Genomic DNA, 22,728 nt, shown 5'->3' with positions numbered 1-22,728 from the left:
TTTGCGCAGCAGTGTTTATTCATCAAACGGGATTAGGCTTTGGTCTGCCTTATCAAGTGATGGGGGCTTGTTTTAAGAGACAAAACATCCATTGCGGGTCGCAGGAGCTAACAGAAAATGACAGCAGGATGAAGAAAAGCTCATTCTTTCTGTCTCTCTTGTTAGTGTTATCAATGCACTCTCATCCTCCTCAGACAAGTGTACTTTATTCCAAAAAGTGTGCACAGATAAATATTATCAGTGGCATCGAAAGTGGAGAGATGAAAGATATTGCATTCACAGCCTCCACAAACACAGTTGTTCTTAAAGGGATAGTTCACCCAAAAATGACAATTCTGTCATCAATTACTCACCCTCTTTGCATTCCAAACCCATAAGACTTTTTTCATCTTCAGAACAGATATTATATATTAGATTAGAAAAGATAGAGATTTCTGACCCTTAAATGAAAGTCTATTCACCTAAAACTCATTCAAAGTTCAAAATGTTCATAAAGTTCAAAATGTTCATAAAGAGGTTGCAGAATAAAACCATCTGAAACCAAACTGTTTAATCCAAGTCTTCTAAAGGGCTGCTTTATATGATAAAGAGATTAAATTTAGGCTTTTATTCACATACAAACATTCATTGGCGAATGTACACAGAGCATTCAAATTTCTCTATTTCTTTATGAACATTTGAACCACCTTTCGTTTTGGGTGAATAGACTTTCAATAGAGGGACTGAAATCTCTCAAATTTCATTAAAAATATCTTCATTTGTGTTTCGAAGATGAAGTTTCGGTTGAGTTTGGAACAAAATGAGAGTAAATGAAGACAGAATATTCATTTTTGGGTGAACAATGCCTTAAATTAATATCACCACTGCAGCCCTCGCAAGCCGACATCAGGGTGGCCTGGTGAGTAAGACATGAACACATATGAAAAGAGATACACAAACAGAGTCAATGAGCTAGATGGACTGCACAGCTGGTTGGAAAGCAGACAAGGCTCTGGGTAGCCTCAGGATGACTCTCTCATTCCACAGAGGTCTGAGTCCATCAGACACCCAGCAGGAATTACAGCAGATCCCTGACCACATGCCAGATGTTCAATACAAACAGACCTGCAGACATCCTCAGGACGCCTTCCTCAGATGTGCCCAAGCATGAATGAGAGATGTTTATTTAGAGAAATGACACATAATTAGGCTAAAGTAAGGTTAATATGATACCACTTTTTCTTTCCCAACACTTTTAAGTGTTTTTGCTTCTTGATCAGTTTAGAATATGTAAGCCTTATGGCTAAATAAGGGAGAATTCATTTACATGCATTAGGCATCACTAACAATTAACAAAACTTTCACAACATTTATCAATCTAGGTTATTAATATTTTAACACTTACTTATACACAAATATTACACAATATATTACAAACAAACATGAATTAACGTAGTATGTTTCTTTGTATTACAACCCAGCCCTATAGTGGAAATGGTATGAGTTTCTGTTCAAAAGTTTGGGGTTGGTAAAAAAAATTTAAGCGTTTGAAAGATGTATTTTTTGCTCACCAAGGTTCAATAATATTGGAAAAATTTACTATTTAAATATCTTCCATTTTTCATATTCTTTGAAATGTAATGTATTCCTGTGATGACAAAGAAGAATTCTGAGCAGCAATTATTTTTGTCTACAGTGTCAAATAATCTTTCAGAAATCATTCTGATCTGAGCTTTGGTGCACTTTTTGATGAAAAGGTCTTTGAAATGAACATTTATTTGAAGTAGAAATATTTTTGTAATAATGTACTGCAAGTCTTTACTTTCACTTTTGATTAATTCAGTGCATCCTTGCTGAATAAAAGTAATAATTACTTCAACAACAAAAAAATCTCTTCCAACTTTTTGGACAAAAATATACAGTATAAGATCATACAGTAATTTTACTCTCAAGCTTTTTGAAGCTACACAATATAAAAGATAGTAGGCACTGGTGCCAATACCAGTCTAGATATTGAATTGATGCATTCTTAAAGTAAATATACTGTTGTATAAGTGACTTCAGAGCTGTAGAAGCTGAGAGTGGCCACGTATGAAAAGGTTAAAGGTATTAGTGATTAAGTCTGGCTCAAGCAGAGTTAGCAAGACTAGGCTATATTAGCAGCTATAATTCGGACTGTCTGAAATGAAGATGTTTAATGCTTTTTTGTATAACAGATAAGCAGATCTTTCACTCAGGATATCTTAAACAAGCATGAATGATAATGATGTTGGTAATGAGAGCTGGGTAATCACATCAGAGGTTTATTTAAAGAATGAAGGTAATCAGACAGCGAGGTAATCAAATCAAGAAAAGGAAGTCTCTTATGTATTAAATAATCAGATTCATTATCATCTTGCTGACCTCAAGTCTCAGAGAGGTTAAAGAGAAGCTATTATGCAGTTTTGACCTCTAATAATGGGGATCCAAAAACTGATCCCAGTTCTGTTAAGCCAAAGTACAGTTCAGAGGTAGTGCAAATATTTTTAGACAATCCTGATGTCCATATCTGGGACGGAAATATAGTAAAAACAATTCTGTAAAATATTATTAGTGTTTAAAATAAAATAATTTTCAGCACCCATAACTCCCAGTCATCACTGTCACATGATCCTTCAGAAATCATTATAAAATGATTATTTGGTGCTCAAGAAACATTTCTTATTATCACTGTTTAAAACAGTTGTGCTGCTTCATAATTCTGTGGAAAGAGTCATACTTTTTTCAGGATTGTTAGAATAGAAAGTTCAAAATAACAGTAGAATTTTATAAACAAATATTTTACAGTCACCTTTGATCAATTTAATGCATCCTTGCACTCTAAAAAGTAATTCAGGGCACCTGTTACCACAACTTAAATAAATGCATGGTTGCAATTAAAAAATCTAATTTATTTAAATAAACCTTTTAAGTTGCAAACATTATTTTGTTGAGTTCTGTTGACATAATAATGTTGATCATTAACTTATTATTGTGTGTATTTTAAACTCAAATTTATGTTAATTGATTTAAAAATAATAATAAAAATAACTTTTTTATTAAAAAAACAAAAAACAAAAAAAAACCTAATTTAAAACCCCGTCATGCCTCCAACACACTAGGTGGTTGTCCTTGATTTTCTTATTTTATACAATTATATGTTCTCAGCTTCCACCAGATATCCCCATTGGTTGACTTGATATTGACCACAGTACTGCAATGGCTTTGTTAAAGCTGTTAGACTGACAATTTAAAAAGTAACCCAAGATCCTCAGAGAAAAGTGCAGTACACATTGACTTGTGGAAATTGATAAGTATTTAATTTGGTTTCAAATGTCTTCTGCTTTGTAGAACAGCATGCTTGTTAAAGGAGACAAGCACCTAAAGACAACAGTGATCAAACAGGAAGGAGCTAAATACAGACTGCACAAAATACCCCACACTGCTCAAGCAAAACATCTCCTTAGACCACAATGGCCTTTGGACATCAAATACATAAATCTGCAATGTGTTGATATTGTACATATTTTTATGCTTTGCAAAGTAAATTCTGCTGATGTAAATAGGACCAAAAAAAAAAAAAAAAAAAAAAAAAAAGTGTTCTCTAGCTGGCTAATATACAGGTAGATGGCCGGAATTGTTGAATAGGTTTTGTTGAAACTGAAATAATGACTTGAAATCATCAGTTAGAATGGTTTGAAAATAGTAATGCAAATACCATTTAAAATGGTATGTATGTATGTATGTATGTATGTATGTATGTATAAATAAATATAAAATGGTATTTGCATTACTATTTTCAAACCATTATAACGTGTGTGCGTGTGCGTGTGTGTGTGTGTGAGATATCAGTTCAGAAGAGTGATTGCTAAAACAGCAGAAATATCCAAAGTAGCTGTATAGTAGGAGTTGGCCAAACAGGAGATGTATATTTATTAAAGGGGCGACTTTGCAGACAACCACTTAATAAAGAGCAGATGTGGAAATGATGGTGGGTGGTTTATAGCACATCTAACGGGCGATATGATGACACCCTGAATGAAGATCACCATAAGGAGATGATTATTTGTTTTAACTTAAGTAACAAGTGGACCTTTTTTTGTCCCTCATTTTGGGGCTTTCAAAAGGTCCACAGTAAACTGTGTAAATTCTCTGCTAGAATGCCTTAAACATCTCAAGAGATGAGCGTTTGAAGTCCACCTGTTTCTCATTGAGATTCCAGTGATGTGCGCTCAGCCGGAACACCTAAGCGTCTGCGGGAAGGGAAAGGCCGGATAACTGGCAGACTCTACACTGTCCTAGCATTGACAACAGTGTGGCTGACTTTCTCTAAAAAGGAGAGAATGCGGCAATGAACTCCATAACTGGTGGCTAGAGGTCAAGTATGCAGTTGTGGTTGGTCTGACGTTGGAAGATACTGGGAAGGTGCTTGCAAGCCCAAAAATGACATTTTAAAACATGCAGTTATGTGGAATCTAAACGGATCAGAGGAAAATAAGCCTGTCTGCTGCTATAGCAACTGGATTTGAAGATGAATGTCCTTGGTTGGTTTGTCACAGAGTTTGAAGAAATTCAACCTCACAAACACAGTCTCCAATGACATACAGTACAATGGTACAAGGGAACAGAAAAATTTAACTACTATAATTAAATAGCAGTTGAAGTATTACATTATTTGAATCACACCAATACAACAATTCTTATAGTAATTTTGAGGAAGAAATATTTGGAAAAACCAATAGTAATTTGTAAAAAAATAAATAAAAAGGTGTGTGATTCACTTAAAAGCTTATTGTGCTTTGTGGTTGTTCATAAGAGTAATTATTTGGACTTTGCTGATCTTTCTGTAGGAGTTAGATTCACTGAAAAAAAAAAAAAAAACAGTTCAAGGAAGGAATTGGATTACTCTGGTCATGCTGATTATTCTTGATTCAGTAAATGGATTTGCTCATAAGAGTCGTTTGCTCATGAATCAGCTAGACTACACTGGCTGTACTTATATTTTTGAATCAATCAATAGTCATTTGTTCAGTAATTGTACTATAATGGCTGGGTGTTCTGTTTTGTACAGCTGAATAAGTAGTGCTTTCACTATTTTATTACAGTATCCAGTTCGCATTGACAAACGCAAACATTTACATATCCAAAAGTCATTTGGTTCCGGTAGTTAAAGACATAAACTGGTTTTTAACTGATTTCCAACCTTATTCCCCTGATAAGTTGACATAATAATCCAAACGGATTCCTTTGACAAATAATCTTCAATTAAATATTTATGTATAGTAAGCAGCTTTTTGACTCAAAATTGGATTTCATGTGGGCTGGTAGGTTGCAACTTGAACACAGAGTAAGCAAATTACATTTTACTGCCATTAAACAATTTTGTTGTTTAGCTCATCACAAGACAAGGCTCCATTTAATCACTTTATGTGAATGGAAAAAGAGAGACAAGAAAGTGTTCACCACATTCTGGATCTTAGCTTAGCCTTGACAAAAAAGGCTTCTGCGGCTCTGTTTCAGGCTGATAAAATGGAAAACCAAAGCTTTTAGAAGTAAGAGAACATTAAAATGCTTTACAGCTCTTAAACGCAACTTTCCCATTCAATTTGGCGGGTTCTGATGCTAATTCATTAGGGTTCGTTTCTTTTTATGGTCTGCTGAGTTAGACTCTGGTTACTATTGTGGATTGACAAGCCCCGTTTCACAGGCTGGTATTTGCGTCATAGACCTCCATTTTACTACAAAACACTTTTCTAACAGGATGTAGCTGAAAATAGCCTTGCAAAAATGAACTAATAGAAAGAAATTCAGGCAGAAGGGGGATTTAACCACCATCTTGTAAAGACACAGTGCTTTTGATGCACTGCCAGGCTCCCAAGGTCCCTCATCTCAACCACCCCTCCGCTGGCAATGACTTCTGCCCCCATGACACGTGTCGGCCACTCAGCTTGCTTAGTCTGAACTATTGGAGAGGCTGCAGGGGGTTCCACAATACAGTGCGCCCACTGTGCTGTCACAAAGTGCGCTGCAGGAAAATTCAGTTATCTGATCGCTCCCTGGCCTTAGATCAGTGACTCACAGCTCAAGGTTAACACAACACTCAGGCCACCTCCTCGGTGCGCGGCAGAACAATTCCACTATGCCAACAATGGCACTCTTATTCAAAGCCAAGAACGGGCAGCAACAAGCTCATGCTGCCTGAGCTCAAGTGCCTTCACTATGCACCCGAAAACCCTACATGTGTTATCTTATCTAGACTACGTGAGTTCCATACCATCCCAGTGACATCATTTCAAGCCATGACTACATAAATTGACCACTGACCTCTTCAACCAAAAGTCAAGGCTGACCAGTTGCTAAAGCCTGCTAGAGTGAAAGAAACTCTGTATTTCTCAAGTTTGGTAGTGACAGGACAACCACAGCAATAGACATCCAGAAAAACTCTTACCAATGAGTTTGGCTAGATTAACAATGAAACACTTGTTAAGAACTTATTTTTCCATTTTTCCACCACAAAATTACTAATTTCATAATCTGATTCTTCACAGTGTAAAAAAATAACAATAAATAAAAAAAATACAAGAGCTCATCACTGGGGCAGTACCCTTAAAGAGACAACTTTGTACCTTATCTACCTTCATAATGCCCATATTAGAACAAGAAAGTGAATAAACTACTTTGAACAGATTTGAAAACACTAGGCATCATACACTTGCTGTCTTTGTAAATAGTAGCCTAACAGAGAAAAACTAAGCAACACAAACTCACAAACTACTACTAGGATCACACACTACGAGACTTTTAAGTAGTTGTGAACACAAACACAGAAACTTGCGTCTTATTGCTAGGAGCCGCATGGCAAATGAAAACAATGCATTTTAAAAGTGTGCTTAAAATATCAAACATGTTTGACATCCTCCGACTGAATGGAACAAAACGAAGAAAGGTGTCTGTTCCATCATACACTAAGAGAAATCTGAAACTCTGATTGGCCAAAACCGGCAGATTGGTCCCTTTAAGGGTCCTGCCCCAGTGACGAGCTGTTGTAGCCCTAAAGGTACAGTTTTTGCATTTTTTTTTTGTGCACACATAAGTTAACTTGAAATACGATATTAAAAACATGATTTTCACTTGTATCAGCTAGAAAACTTTTGACCTGATGGTCAACCATGACCAGTGCCATCACTCAATTACACTTACAGTGTAATCTCAGTGTGGAACGATTTAAAATAGCGAGAATAAACAGCATCAATGAACAGCAATGGCTAGATGAAGCATTATGGGAGGGAGCGCTTAGAGAGATTATAGTAGTGAGCTGCCAATCTCAATGAAAACATCAGCTGTTAGACCACACTGCCACCTGTTGTTCACCAACGAATGGTGCACAATAAACAGCACTTCTATGAGAAATGCTTAGTTGACTGCAGGGGGAAATGTATGTAGTGCATTGAAGTAAAGCTTTTTAGAAAAGATTCTGCTTACCTACCATGAGCCAATCCAGCGATGACATCAGAAGTGGAGGGTGAACATAGAAAAAGAAAGAAAAAAACAATTACATCACTAGTTTAGCAAGGGTTACGCTTTCACTGTAGCACAAATTAGCGTTTTCCCACACCCAATTCCTCTTTGAAATTGGTGACAGCTAGAACGCAAATACACTAGAAAAAATGAACATGTATCAGATGTTATTATCTACACAGAAGGCATCATTCCTCATGAAAAAAGGACTGCCTTTAATAATCAGTGGCACAGATGGAGCATTCCGAATCAGTATTCCGAATCTCTGCAGCCCTTCCGTCAGAATGATTGAAGACAGATAGGGATGGAAATCAACAGGGGAGAACAGGATAAACAAAAGGCCAGGGCGTCTGTGCATGCTGATGGGAGACTAATGCAGTAAAATGTGTGTTTCTGGGTGCAGATGTAGACCACTTAAACACCCCAGGAGACTACATAAGGAGTTTAATTAGCAAACTAAAACACAAGGTGTTTGACAAACATTAATATAAATGGAACAGGAGCCAGGGAAAGTGACAAGTGTGAAAGAAAGTGCTTTTAGTCCCTCATAATCACCACAGTAAATTTACCAATTAATCAGTTGATGAAAAATAATGACATGTAAAATCATGACAACACAAACTCATACTATACACAGACTGTTTTTCCAAAACTTTTGTCTGCCAAATCAGAGTTATGTGGTACAACTAACAAGCAGAAACATGCAAGAAAAAAAATTATGGTAGAGAGGTCTCTTAAAATGTCATATTTTATCAAAAGATAATGTGTGACGGTAAGGTTGTAACATGCAATTGGGTGAAACTCTCCAAAAAGAAAATATTAATTGATAAATTGTTAGTTAAAATGTTTCACCTTTAAAAAAAAAAAAAAAAAAAAAGATTAAAACAGACATGTATTCAAACTGTACAGTAAAATTGTTATTGCACTATTAAATCACAGTTTATACAGTGATTTAATGGTAACCTTTCTTGAAAATTTTAATGAAACCAACATTAATAATATAAAGAACCCATTTCTAAGAACTTCATAAGAGCGTTTTAAACTAAATATTTCCGTTATTATCTGTCATTGAACCATATAAGTAATAAAGAAAACTGCAGAACTGCAGAACAAATATCACAAGGTCTCCGAACAGCAAACAAGCACAAAGTGAAAAGGACACCAATGAAGCTGATCTTTTCACTGAACTAATGTCCTCCGAGAGAGACAGGAGGCTGAGACAGCAGTGATCTGGCCTGAAGTCACTTCTGCCACCCTGGAGAAGACATACTGCGCTCCTGACATCATTCCAAGCAGAGAGAATGGCCAAAGCCTGCAGATTCCACACTCCTGATCTCTGAACAGTGAACACACACAAGCCGTTCCTCTCTGACCTTAGAAGTCCACAATATTAGAGATGGTGGAAACTAGACTGAAACATCCCCAAGTGTCTTCCAACAATGAAATCTGCAAATACATTTAATACATACTTTTGTGATATACACGCTGGTCTACTTCATTAGAAAAGCTTTTAAGAATCCACCCGCCCCCTTTATCCTTTAGGGTTGACCAATGTTGCCATTAGCATGCTTTCATGTATAGTAAACCCAGTTGTGCTTATTAACGGAGCCCCAAAGCACAAGTATTAAGATTCATCTGTGTTGCGATATCATACACTTTCAAGTCCATCTTCCATTGAACACTGTGTTCTTTGAGGATAGAGACGGTGAGTAGATGTGGGCCTAAAGAGACTGTCTGAGAGGAAGATCAGGAACCAGGGACTGACTATAAGACTAAACACAGAATCAAAAGACCTGCTAGATTCTCAAAGTCATCCCACATGATTGATCTTCAGAGACCGGCCCAAGAGAGTCTCATAACAACCAATCATCCAAATATTACATAGCAAGAAAATGCAAATGCGACTAACTTTCCACTTCATGCTCATCTGCAAAGGCAACCGCAATTCAAATTATTTTTTTTGTCTAAGGACACTGTGTTCTTATTTGCTCAGCACTGCACAAATCATTTGAGACCAGATACTTTCAGAAGTTCTCAGGAAATGTGTATCTGCACACTGTAAAGACCAAACTTTGTACTAGGGAAGTGAAATGATGGAGACTGGTGCTTAATTTGGTATAAAGAGTTACTGAGACAAAGGCATACTGATCTTTTATTAAAGTAAAATATATCTTTCATAATAGCCTTGACATTATAGCTAAAACAATATCATCTCAATATTTATCAGCCTTCTCTCATTTCAACCAAACAGACATTGTTGCTTTGAAAAGTTTGATCATTTTGAATGCAACCTTTTACATATTTTACCTTTTTTTCATCTTTTTTTAACAAATCGAAACTGACAAACTTTCCAACTTTAGCTGCTTTTTTTGTTAGACATTAAAATTCTGAAGACTACCTGCAAGCTGCAAGACAAGAAGAAGGTGCAAGCAATTTGAAGAAAGTTGCTGTTGGCAGTCAGTTTGAGCATAAATGCGGGTCTTTGCCCAATTTTTCATCTATTTTCATCAACTATTTTCATCAAGTCAGCTGCCTAGAATTACTGACCCATATAGGTGGCTAATAACATCCAATGATCAGGTCTGAGTGGGGGGGAATCAATTAAGCCATGGGTCCTATAAATTAACAATTAGGTAGGGGTTGCCCCGAAATGAAAGTTCTGGGCCAAAAGCGAAAATTCAGGATGCACTTGGCCGAAAACCGAAAACGCTCTTTAAAAATTAGTTTGAATTAGCTTTTTTTGTATAATTGTACTACTATTAGACATTAATGAAATTCAATCATTTTAATGATACAGAATAAAATAAAATAAAGTCAATAAAATAACCACATTTTTATTGAGTAACTAAAATTGGACAGACATTTAACAGATACATTTTTTTGGGCCAATTATACAAATAATGTATAGTCCTACAAAGCTATTATTATCAGAGCATGTGAGCAGAGCATAGCGGGGAGTGGATCAGTAAATGAGAGGGTAGCGTCATTTTACCAGCGTTGCCAAGCACGGCTGTAACCATGTTACAGCACAGTAGGGCTATTGCAAACATAAACAAAAATACTACTACATAGAAATTGTATGTCAGCGTGTTATTTGAGCTGACTTTGCTTTTCCGATGAGCATGAGCAACTGAGCTCTGCATGTGCATAGGGCAGAATATTGAGCGGAGCGTCACACCACGCAGTGATAACGAGAGTAAAACTTTGGCTCACATTTGATCTTTCAGCCAAAAACCGAAAATGCCATTTTTACCCATACATTTTTCGCCAAAAATCCAATGCATGTGACACTGATATTGCATGTTATCTAGCACTGGATGTCTTAATGTCCTCTTATACACAAAACCTGAAAAACAGGTAATTTTTTAGCTGCTTAATGCATATAGAGAGATGTTACATAAAGATGAAACACAACCTCACCTAATAAGTGAATAACCAAGTAGGCTGTGTGTAAAATCTTTCTACAGTCTTATTATCATATTAAAAGCATGGATCACTTGACACACATGTAATCTGCAGACTGAGCAGGTCTGGGCACCTTATGTCAAGTCAGCAGTAAAAGGGTTCTCGAAATGTGCTGGATGAGCAACTCATGAATATTTAACTCAACGTGGTTATACAACACAACAACTTGAACTTTTATATTCATTGAGGCCATCAAACCTGACTTAGAAAAAGTTAACTCAAATTTATTCAAATAACTAAACATTGTGCAGCACAACTTAATAGGCCTACTTGATATAAATTATTCATTTTGTTCAACATTATTAACCTAAATGTTTTTGCCAAAACAATGTTTAATGAGATTCAAGTGATCGACAATAGATACAAAGTATTTGCAAGAAGAACATCTTTCAAAGATTAAGGCAACAATTAATGCGCATGAGTGACATTTCTGCCATAGGAAAATCACTTGATTGTGGTAAATCTAATCCTAGATTAATTTCACATACAACAGGAAATGCTGATGTGTGAAAATCTCCAGAAACAATGAAAACAGAGGAATCCCGGTAGCTATAGAGTATAAAACCTGATAAGCAACACTTTCCTTGCTTTTTTAAACTTTCATCCATGTAAATGCATTGCAATGGCCGTGAACACATAAGGCTGTTTGGTAAACAGTAAATAAATAAGTGTTAGGAATTATATTGCATAAAAACAAGGACTTCAACTTCTAGAAGGAAGGACACTGTGCTGTTGTTGCTTAAGTGATGCACCTCTTAAGACCAAGGCCCTTGACTAAAATGATTGGTTGTGATCGGCTTGAAATGGAGAGATGACTGTGCAATGCTCAAGTCAAGTTGGTGGTAATGCAAGGAACCTATTAATAGCCAGGCATGTCAATGGGTTACATTCATGCACATACCACCAAACCGTCTATTCAGCTTCTCAACTCAGTGAGATCCCATTAATGAAATCAAATTAATTGGGCTCAGAATCAAGTAGGACAAGGACTAAGCAAAATTTTTTAATTATTCCCTACATGCCTGTATTTGGACCAAAATCAATTTACGAATTAGTCCCTAAAGAATCAAAATACATTATCGTACAGCATTCTTGGACACTTTGAATTATTATACCTATAAATTATAAACCTTCAACCATCAGGTAGGGGTGGGGGTGCATGTTTTCTTGGATGTGCAGGCTAATATGCAGGTTTTATAAATAGGCGTAGAGAATGCCTGCGCTCCATCACCCACATGATACACGGTCTTGATCAATCTGTGAATCAGAGTCAAATTTCCTGAGCTGGGCAACGAACTCAACATGGATGCAGCAACCTCACTTCTACTGAATGCAGTCATGATAGATAAGTTCATCAGACCAGTATAGAAACTCTGAAATTCAAGAAAATACTTAAAATAATATGACAACGAAGATGAAAATAACTGACACGAGTCATTGCAGACATAACATAAGGAGCCTCAACTTTTTTAAGACAAAGAGAGCTTAACCAGTGAGAGCAGGATTGTAAATGATCCATTTTCCTATCACAAGCCAAAAGGGGCTATAAAGGGTCACATATAAACAGAGCAAGGGCCAAGGATGTTGAAGGACCTCTTATCCCTCTAGTGTCTGTACATATGGAGGACTGTGTGCAACAAAGTGCTTGCATTGTTTGCCAGTTCAAGACAATGCTGAGACCAAATCGGCCCATATCATATGATAATGGATGAACTCAGTGGTGATGTCACACTGACAACAACACTGCTCTGAGCAAGACTTGGAGACAAAATCATGGGACTGAAATAGAGAAACCAATCAGGGGTCAGTTTGAAAGGATATCCTCATCCAACTATGCAGCTAGCTACACGTGCTCAGTCGTCAGTGAGGCACGTAGTGGGTATGCAACGCCTCCCAGAATCTCTGTTATCCAGTGTCTGCTATAAATCAGTCTCTGCTTTTTCACTAAATTCAGAGCTTGCCCATCTATCTCTCTCTCTCTCTCTCTCTCGCTTACACACACAATCAATCTAGAGTGCAATCTAGGCTGGACCACACAAGCAGTGGCATACCTTATGCCCAAATTAAATGAACCATGTAGACAGCTGCGTCAGTTACACCATGGCCAAATGACTGCTTCTGGACCGCAGACAAGCCAAGTAGCCATGGGTAGGGAGGATAGGCTGATGGAGAAGGGTTGAGGGAGTGAAAGGTGAGAAACATTCCCAAAAAACTAGCGATGAAGACCAGACATAGTGTTCAGCAAGAAACTGACATCATTTACTTACCCACATGTCGCTCCAAACCTGTATGACTGACTATCTTCTGTGGGACATAAAATATATTTTGAGAAAAGTCTCTTTTTTTTTTTTTTTGTCAATACAATGGAGGCCAATGGTAACCAAAACTGTTTAGTTAACCTTTTTCAAATTATCTTCTGCAGAAAAAAGTCAGTTCGAAAAGTTTGGAACAACATGAGCGCAAGTAAATGATGACAATTTTCATTTTGGGGTAAATTATTCCTTTAACAACAAAAGTGTGTGTCTGTGCTGTTGAGAACATCACAGCAATGGGCTTAAACAAGCAAACAAAAAATCTGTGTAGTTGAGGTTGGGTCAGGTCAGGCTATCCACGGAGGAACGTTGTTCCAGGGTAACCGTTACTTGACCTGCCATTCTGAAGTAATCAACTACCCCCTCTCAAGATATCCCGATAACCAGACTCATATTACAAGCTGTTAACAGCAACAATGTGCTGTCGAAAAGCATATTTAGCACAAACATTCATTATTGCAATGGTCCCGGATATTAAAATGCATGAGTGTTTTAAACCGAGCAGCCCCATCTTCAGTTACGGCCCCTAGCTCTCGGCAGATGCTGGGAGCACGTGACACATTCCAGGGCCAGGAGAAAGCCTCTCACCCGCACTGCCAGCTCTGCAAGAAATGTCAGCACCTCTTGGCAGCCTTGCAGCAGGTGGGAGGTCTTCAAACACATGGGAAAAGTCGCTGTCTGAGATCAGCAGGTTTTCGAATTGATGGAGCTTTGGGTACTGAGGGTGGCCCAAAATCATCAAAGGGCAACTTGAGAAACAATGTCAGCACTTCTTTGTGCCAGCTGGGCTTGGACCGATCACAGTGTGTAAGCCACTTACCTTCAGCTTCAGTAGTAGTTCAGCTTCTGTGTGCTATCATGACTTGACAATAGTGTGGGCATCTACATTTTTTCTACACAAAGCTACACAAGTAAAATCCCTGACATCCCTTAATGTTTGTTGGTGGGAGTCCAGCCTTCCCATATGGAGAATGCCACAATACTGTTTGCCCAACACTTTCTGTTTGTATGACCAGCGCTGGAATGGGCCTGCTCAGAATAGCTTTGGGCAGATGCCTTCACCCAGCGTTATTTGGAGCTCAAGGGCAATGCAATCCCATCATCTTCCTCCCATAGGAGCTGGCACGGAAGGGCGGGAGGACACATCAGCTGACTAGATACTCAAACAGTGCCCATACACAACAAGGTGAAGAAAAGTCATCTAGGTAAAACAATTTCCACCTGAGATAATGCCAAGTTAGAATGGCAAGAGTTTCAATAAATGTGAAAACTACTTTTGCTCTTTTCAGATCTGCAAGAGTGGGAATGAGGCTCGGGTTGATTTTCTATGCCCACAGCACAATGGCAGTTTACTTAGAGGCTGGGGTAATAAATGTGTGCCCCTGAAATCTTTCTCTATTCTAAAATAGAGTTGTAGAATCGGATTCCTTTTAGGAAATCAGTTTGTTCAGACAGGTCAAGAAATAAAAGGGATGTATTGATACACTTGAATCACTGTGCAACAAACTGCATCTTTAAGGTAAATATGTAATTCAATTATAAAATAATTCCCCAGAAATTCCCACCAAATGTTTTTAGCAATTTTTTTTAGCAAACTGTTTGGTGCACCTGGAAAAAGATCAGCAAGTCACAATGTATACTGCTAATGCATTTTTTTGTTTTAAGTCGTGTCCTCTTGTGTTCTGCAGAAGAATGTGGAATACGAAGTGGAATAAAGGACAATTTTATTTTATTTTGGGGTGAACACTTTAATCCCCTTCAATGCTGCTGAGATGATATGAACTGCTTTGAGTGCATACATGCATACATACAGTACATACACACATACATATATTAAAATAAGACCTTGTCCCCTTAACTAACTTGCTATAGTACTTTAATAGCTTGTAGTGTAGTCAACTATTTAATAGCTTAGAAAAGACTGACAACACAAAACAATTAAAAGGTATAGGAAATAATCTCCTGTAAAGGCAGCACTACAAGATCTACACAACAGAATGCAAGTGGAGTTGAGTCTAAAGATGTCTGTGCACGCCTTGACAATCAAAGTGAGGAAATACGAGCATCAAAACTTCAGGATCCATTTTATTGATGCATCTTGAAAAAAGGAAAGTTGTGAGGGTTTTCCAAAGGAGACACATCTGCCTCTTGATCCAACAGGATTCATGAGACCAGTGTGATCATCATCATCACATTGCCCTTCAGCTTACACATACATGAAGACAAGCACCATCTTGTCTCCATTTAAAAATAAGCCCCAGAACTAACCACAGCGCACAGAAACACAAACACTTCAAAACAAATCCAAGTGCACTGACAACCCTCAAAGCCAGAGCTTAAAAAAAGCCTTTGACTGTACAGCATGTAACATTTACCACACTTAAATCTGTTAGTATGTGCTGCCGGGCTCTTGTGTGTGAGATTGTTAGCACATGGCTCACTTTAAAAACACACAGAAATTCTTGCACAATCAGAACATAAAGGAGACTGCTTAAAGAGACTTTAAGAGTTCTGGCAATCAAATGTAGACAAGATCCATATTTTGAAACAGTACTCTTTAAAAAAAGTTGCAATTAAAACAATTGTTTCGTGCTGTCACTGAAAAAAGGAGTAAAATGCCAGAGCACTATGACTCCATAGTAAGAAAATTCTCACTGAAAGATTAAGAGAGAAAAGTTGTGTTATTCGCTTTTGTCCACTGTTTTTGTGATTCTTTATTACCAACACCAGCTTTAAGAAAGCCCAGTGATTGAATGACTGGGGAAGTAAAATTTTTGGTTGATCCAAAAAAGTCACTACTTACCCATGTCATTCCAAAATGATATGCTGTTATATGTTCAGTGGAACACAATTCTCACTGAAAATGTTGGATTAGCTGTAACTTTCAAATCAGTTGTTCACATCACATCAAATTCTCACCATTTTTCATGTTTCATGAACAAATGTCATTGTCAAAGATGATGCCATATTTGATCTGGGAGCTGTGGAGAAAGATTTTTTTTAACAAACTGTCAATTTTTGGTCTGTTCTTCACACCTCCTATGGCTTCAGAAGACTTTGGAAAACTCAGAGTCGTCATATGGAGCTTGAGGGACAAAGAAATGTGGAAAAAAGTAGCATGAAGGTTCTTAAATTCTACTTTTGTATTCCTCTCTAAAAATGGATTTGGAATGACAAGAGGATCAATATATGATAATTTTCACTTTTGGATGAACTAACAAGGAAACTGGCATAGTGAGACTTACAGGCCAAAGGTAAGAGCTCAAGTAGCAAATGGCTCTTGATGGCGACCATGGCAGTGACATAGCATTGATGGGCAGGACCGGATCACTTTACCCAATTGGCAAAGCAGATCCGGAACAGAAAAGCAATACGCACCCAAGTGCTCTGGCATGAAAACAAGTTCATTTCCTGGGGGTCTTTTCAGAAACAGCTGTCTTCTATACCAGGCCTGGGAAAAATAGATGGTTTTGTCTCCTCAGCATTTCTTCATTGGAAACTCAGTTGCCATCTATTTATAAAAGGGTCTCAGAGTAAGGGCTAAAAAAACTTAAACTTTTTTTGTGTGTGTGTGTGTGTGTGTGTGTGTGTGTGTGTGTGTGTGTGTGTGTGTGTGTGTGTCTTCTCATGAAACTAAATCCATACAAGGACTTACAGAATATCTGGATATGAACAAACGTATTTTCAACCTAAGTTTGATTCCTGTAGGACTTTTTTATTATTTCCTTTCTACAATGATAAAAGCTGCTGCTTCTTTATGCTCAGTGGACTCTGCAGAACCTGCTGAGCGAAGTTTCAAGGATCTTATATTGGCCTATGGGGACCATGAGAAATTCAAGCAATTTCATTCACTGGAGCCAGCTGGTGGATCTCAAGTCTCTTCTGCAAGGTGGTGTCTAAACCAGCTGCTCAATTGGTTAGGCATGGGGATGCCTGTTTGGTGTTGAGGTTTAGATATCTATTTTTGATCTTTTCTCTTCCTCCTCCTCTCGATTTAAGAGACTCTGCAGTCTCAGTGAAGGCCTGATTTTACAAGGAAAGAAGAAAGTGAAGGGACAGCATTAATTCTGAACACCACTCCTCAAGAACAAAGACAAGCCTCAAGAGGAATGTTTCCGGAAGTTAATCTTCTGGAAGGTACAGTGTTTCCACTACATTTATTCTGTGGCGGCGGGCCGCCACACCAAAAATCCACCCCGCCGCGGCTGCAGCTTCTCAGTGACATTCGATATCGTGCGCACTATTCTGTTATAGTTAAGCCCCACTAAATGCATTAAACATTGTAAAGCACCATAAGGTTTATGTGCACTATATTCCAAGACTTCTGGAGCCATTCAATAGCTTAATGTGAGGCACTAATGAATATTTAAGTCGTTAAGGTAAAGTTAATGGAAACTTATCTCTCCTCAGTCATTCTCCATTCAGATTTCAAACAGCGCGCTGCGTTCGGATACGACAGTCAACACGATGAAACTCACTCCAAGATCAATGTTCCTATTATTATACTTAATTTGTAGATAAAGGTCTATGGCTTTGCATAAACTAACTATTTTGCTGGAGCTTACTGCGGTTTCTAAATCATGTCATCTTTCTACCGGGTGTCTGTTAGATCACAACACTGGAGTAGAGAGCAAGTATGAATTGTTCTTCATGTGCACAGTAGCTGAAACTTAAAACTGTTAAAAGAAAAGGCTCAATAAACTGTTGCAGAAATATAATACACTAAGCATCAATATCTCTTCTCTTTGTGCTTTGAATTCATCAATGCGAATCTCCGTGACTTCATGTTGCTTTAAGCGCATCAATCTGCGCCCAGGATGCGCATAAACGCTTTGTCGCTCTGTATTGGAGCCTTTCATATTATAATAGCCTACTTTTGCGCAATAAAAGGTTATTAACAGCCTATCTTGTTCTGTCATATCTATCATATATACAGTGGGGAAAATGATTATTTGATCCCCTGCTGATTGTGTAAGTTTGCCCATTTACAAAGAAATGAAGGGTCTATTTTTTTTATGGTAGGTTTATTTTAACGGATAGAGACAGAATATCAACCAAAAAAATCCAGAAAAACACATTATATAAAAGTTGTAAATTGATTAGCACTTAATTGAGTGAAATAAGTATTTGATCCCCTACCTACCAACCAGCAAGAATTCTGCCTCCCACAGATTGCTTATGTGCTCATGTGGAACACAGATTAGTCCTGTCACTTTAAGAAAGTACTCCTAATGTCAGTGGACACCTGTCCACAGTCCATTCCAACCTCTCCACCTCCATAGTCAATACCAAAGAGTTTGCTGCTGTATTATCCACTAAACTAATTTATAATAGTATTTTTGCCATAGATTATGAATATAGCCTTCTCTTACAGTGGCACTTTATATCTTTGCAAATAAATATCTTGCGTAATTTGTTTTGATGGAGATGGTTGGTTTTAATCTTTCAATTCCTCAGAAAGCGGTGAGTGCTTGTGATTCTTGGGTAAGTTTCAATGGGAATCACCCATGGGCGATGCCCCCTCCCCTGTGGAAAAGGCCTGCTACCACAGCTGGAAAAAAATCCTAGAGGAAACACTGAGGTACATGTGTATATTAGTGATAAAGACCATTTTATTTGGCTTTCTCCCTGCACTATCATTTGGTTGGTTCCCACCACATCCTCACTCTCTTGAGAACATGGGTGTTGGGTGAGAAACTAAGCACTGAACAATGAGATGTGGCAAATACGGCAAGGTTTCAATATTAATGACTTGGGTAATACATTTTCTGTTTTCACTCACTGGTAGTCAATTAAATGAATAGATTACCATGGGTAATTTATATACAACTAGATTCATTATTCTCTATTCCAGGGGTTTTCAAAATTTTTATATCAGATACCTCCAAATATATTGATTCCCTTTCGAGGAAACCCCTTCCTAAAACACTGAAAGTGACTATACACTATAGTTCAAAGGTTTAGTGTCGTTAAGATATTGCAAAATGTTTTTTTTTTTTTTTTTTAAGTAGTCTCTTATGCTCACCAAGACTAAAAATTAAAAGTTATTTAATATTTTAATTTTATTTTAAAATATAATAATTTCTTTGATGGCAAAGCTGAGTTTAAAGCAGTCATTACTCCAGTCTTCAGTGTCATTTGATCCTTTAGAAATCATTCTAATATGCAGAAACATTTCTTATTATCCATGTTGAAAACAGTTGTTCTGCTTCATATTTTTTATGGAAATGATGAATAGAAAGTTCAAAAGAACAACATTTTATTGAAATATAAAAAATAACAATAAAAACTTACTGACCCCCAAATTTTGAACGGTAGTGTGTTTTCAGACACTTTCTCCACACATCCATCATTCCCACAACTAATGGCCTTCCTTCGTATAACTTCATTACTCAGACAAATTGCAGATAAAGGATTCTTAAGACTGAGATCATCTGTAATAACAGCAATAACTTGAAGCTAAATGCAAAAGCCAGTGACATTAGACACCTAAGACTACAATAGAGGCTGCCATATATGGAAGCGTCTATAAAAAGAAGTTTCTCAAAGTATGATTAATGATGACAAAAATTAATTTCCTCATTATCTGCAGACCATCTACTTGAAGACACAAACATGATTGTTTGTCATACCCCAATGCCCTTATTCCTCAAGTTTTTAACGAAATGGCTGATACCGGAAGGTCATGAGTCAAACTTTAAGCCAGTTGGCGAGGTGTAACATTGCAATGAGTTCTCCATGATCAGAGTTGTCATGTATAGTATCTTTCCGGCCGCTCCCGCTTTGACTATGCAGCACACGTGTCGCTGTATTATGGGATTGGTGGGACGGTTCCATAGACCAGTGAGCAGCTGTTTTCCTAGCCAATCAATACATTTTCTCTGGATCATGGGCAGGGTTAAAAATAGGAACTCCCAGGCAAGTCTTTTTAAGGTCACCGGATGGGATCTTAGTGGCGACTAAAGAAATCATGAGAAATAAGCCTCGCAAACATAAATGGACACCATATTCTTTTGACCACAAAGTTTATTTTTATATCCACCCATCTATATGGTCCTATTATACCCACCTAAATGTTCAAGATGAATTCCCAAATGCTTTTTTACTAAAGCACACCCTTTTGTCAATGTCCCTTAGCGACTTACATAATACATGTACCTTCTAAAAAAGCAGCACTAAAATGACATCAATGTAGCAGGATGACATGCTCAAACCAGCGCTGCTATATTGAGTCTTCTGACTGTGCCCAAGCAATTACTGCTATTGTTGGTTTAAGAACGACAGGGAGGCTGAAGGTTGAACAATGACTCACTATCCCAGCAGTTGCCGATGCATTTTAAACAGCACTGATTCTATTCAAAATCCAAAAGCAAAATAAATACTATGACTGAAATTTCCTGGGGAACAGTTACGAAATCTTATACATAAACCGAAGGAGTCAAGTAAATATATATTTTCTAGTAAAAAATGGGTATAAACTGGTATTATTCAAGAGCTAAATGTTTAAAGTAAAATAGTATAGTTTTAAAATCACCATAATTAAAACACCCAGTACAGACTTGCGTCACCTCACATCTGTGATAACAAATACACATTTCTGACCAAGAACGCATCTGCTCATTTACACATGCAAGTAAACATCCTGACAAGACAATTGTAGTAAAGTGAACTTAATTCCTGACCAAAGCATATGGCATTAAAATGGGCATGCTTTAGGGCATAGTCGTGTGTAGACTCCTGGGACTCACCCGTCTGCGACAGAAGGGCAGACTTTGAGCTATGATGTTGATGCTGAAGATCTTGAGGATTTTCTGTGGGGGTATAGGCTCCTTGGTGACCTCCTTAGGGTCAGCCAGATCCAGTGTCTGGCTCTCCAGGGGAGCCTTCTCCTTGCCCGAGGACTTGGTCATCTTTCTCCTCGGGCTGGATGACGAGAAACGGGGAATGGGGCAATGCCGCAGCATTGCCAACCCAGGGCTAGTAGGTCATATCCCAGAGGAGGCAAATTTGTGGGATTCTGTTCAGTGGCTGAATCACTGATTTTCCCTAGAACTCACTAGAATGTTTTTGAGTTTTAAGAGACACAACAGCTCTAAGTGTCCACACCAAGTTTGCTGCCCTGGATTGTGGCCCCTTTTAAAATATCAGAGGGTCTGATGTCATCAGTGAATCTGTTGGGCCTAGGAGCAGCTGTCCTGTACTGGACTGCCCCCACCCAGGCACACAAGCATAGGAATCTACTCCCCTAGCCCACCATGGAGCAATATACCCTCTGAGATTCACATCAGAAGTAGACATATACTGTATTACTTCACATCTCCACCTTTACAGTAAAACACTAAGTTTTGATGACAACTTCCACTTGAGTACGGACCAAAGGCACATTATGGGCTAACTGACTGCCAACATTGTGAAATATTACATTATGAACAGACAGACAGAATTACTACTAAGTTTAAATCAGCATTCATGCCTAATAAAAGTAATATGAGCATACAGCCAAAGCCTTTTTAACGGTCTAAGAGTCCCCATTTTAGAATGGCCATCAGTAGACTGACAGCAGTCGTGCTCAATACGTTATCTGACTACTATGAACATTTTAAAGGCTTGTAAATCAGTGTTTCCTACAGAATTCTGTTAAGCAGCAGAGGTGCCTAAATCTTTCATAATGGTCACATTAGAAGTCAGTAATAATCACGGGTGTAAATTGGATAGTTCATCACTATACGATATGATATTGATTCTCTCAGCCAGCCAGCGATGCGATATTTGCAGATAACTCAAAAAAATTCTGCGATGCGATTACGATTCAATTAAGGGCTATATCGACTGATTTATGGATATCTAGATATTATGTGCCAAGTTTACACAACTAGTTCCATTTTTATTAACTCACAAATGCAACCAAAATATATAACATGATCGTTTAATTAAACTTTGAAAATTGCACACCCTCTCCCATTTGGGACATTTACAACGAAGTTAATTTGCAAAAACAGATAACTCTGTTCTTGTTCATATTCATAAATCATGTTTTTTTTTTATTGTGCATTCCAAGTAATATCAATCAAACTGCAGCTGGGGTTGTTTTGATTAAGTTACAATAACTCACATAATTAAAGTTCATTGAAAGTATGTTTTTTATATATTAAAAGTTAGTTTTTTAGCAAAAGCAGACTTTTAAAAAAAAACAAGTAATTGTTATGATACATAATAAAAATCACTCAGTTCATCTTTGTAACGTCAATCTCCGCAGCTGACATAGACGCCTGACAAACTTTGTTGTTGTGATTACACACAATACAGGGAGCTTTTCCCTCACCACTGTAACATGCTGCTTTAGCAAGGTTCCGTGAAAAAGTTCAGCTTTTATTTTCCTTTTACGCCCCGAAGAAGATATCACGGGTTCATCAAGTTTGAAATGATCCATCCTCGA

The 22,728-nt window shown here is 37.7% G+C and overlaps 1 protein-coding gene across 1 annotated transcript in view; it reads right to left on the bottom strand.

Annotated features, from left to right (window-relative positions):
- LOC307154037 (F-box/WD repeat-containing protein 7) overlaps positions 1 to 21,419 on the bottom strand; it is a 74,175-nt gene extending 52,756 nt beyond the window's left edge. The window contains exon 1 of the mRNA XM_079863934.1: positions 21,041 to 21,419. Within this exon, the coding sequence (XP_079720060.1) occupies positions 21,041 to 21,256 (216 nt within the window). The 5' untranslated portion in view covers positions 21,257 to 21,419. The remainder of the gene's footprint in view (positions 1 to 21,040) is intronic.
- Between the last annotated feature and the right edge of the window lie 1,309 nt (positions 21,420 to 22,728).

Source organism: Squalius cephalus (genome assembly GCF_949319135.1).
Source record: "Squalius cephalus genome assembly, chromosome: 2".
Taxonomy (NCBI): Eukaryota; Metazoa; Chordata; class Actinopteri; order Cypriniformes; family Leuciscidae; genus Squalius; species Squalius cephalus.
Note: the sequence above shows the minus strand (reverse complement) of the source record. Positions and strands in the feature narration are given on the sequence as shown.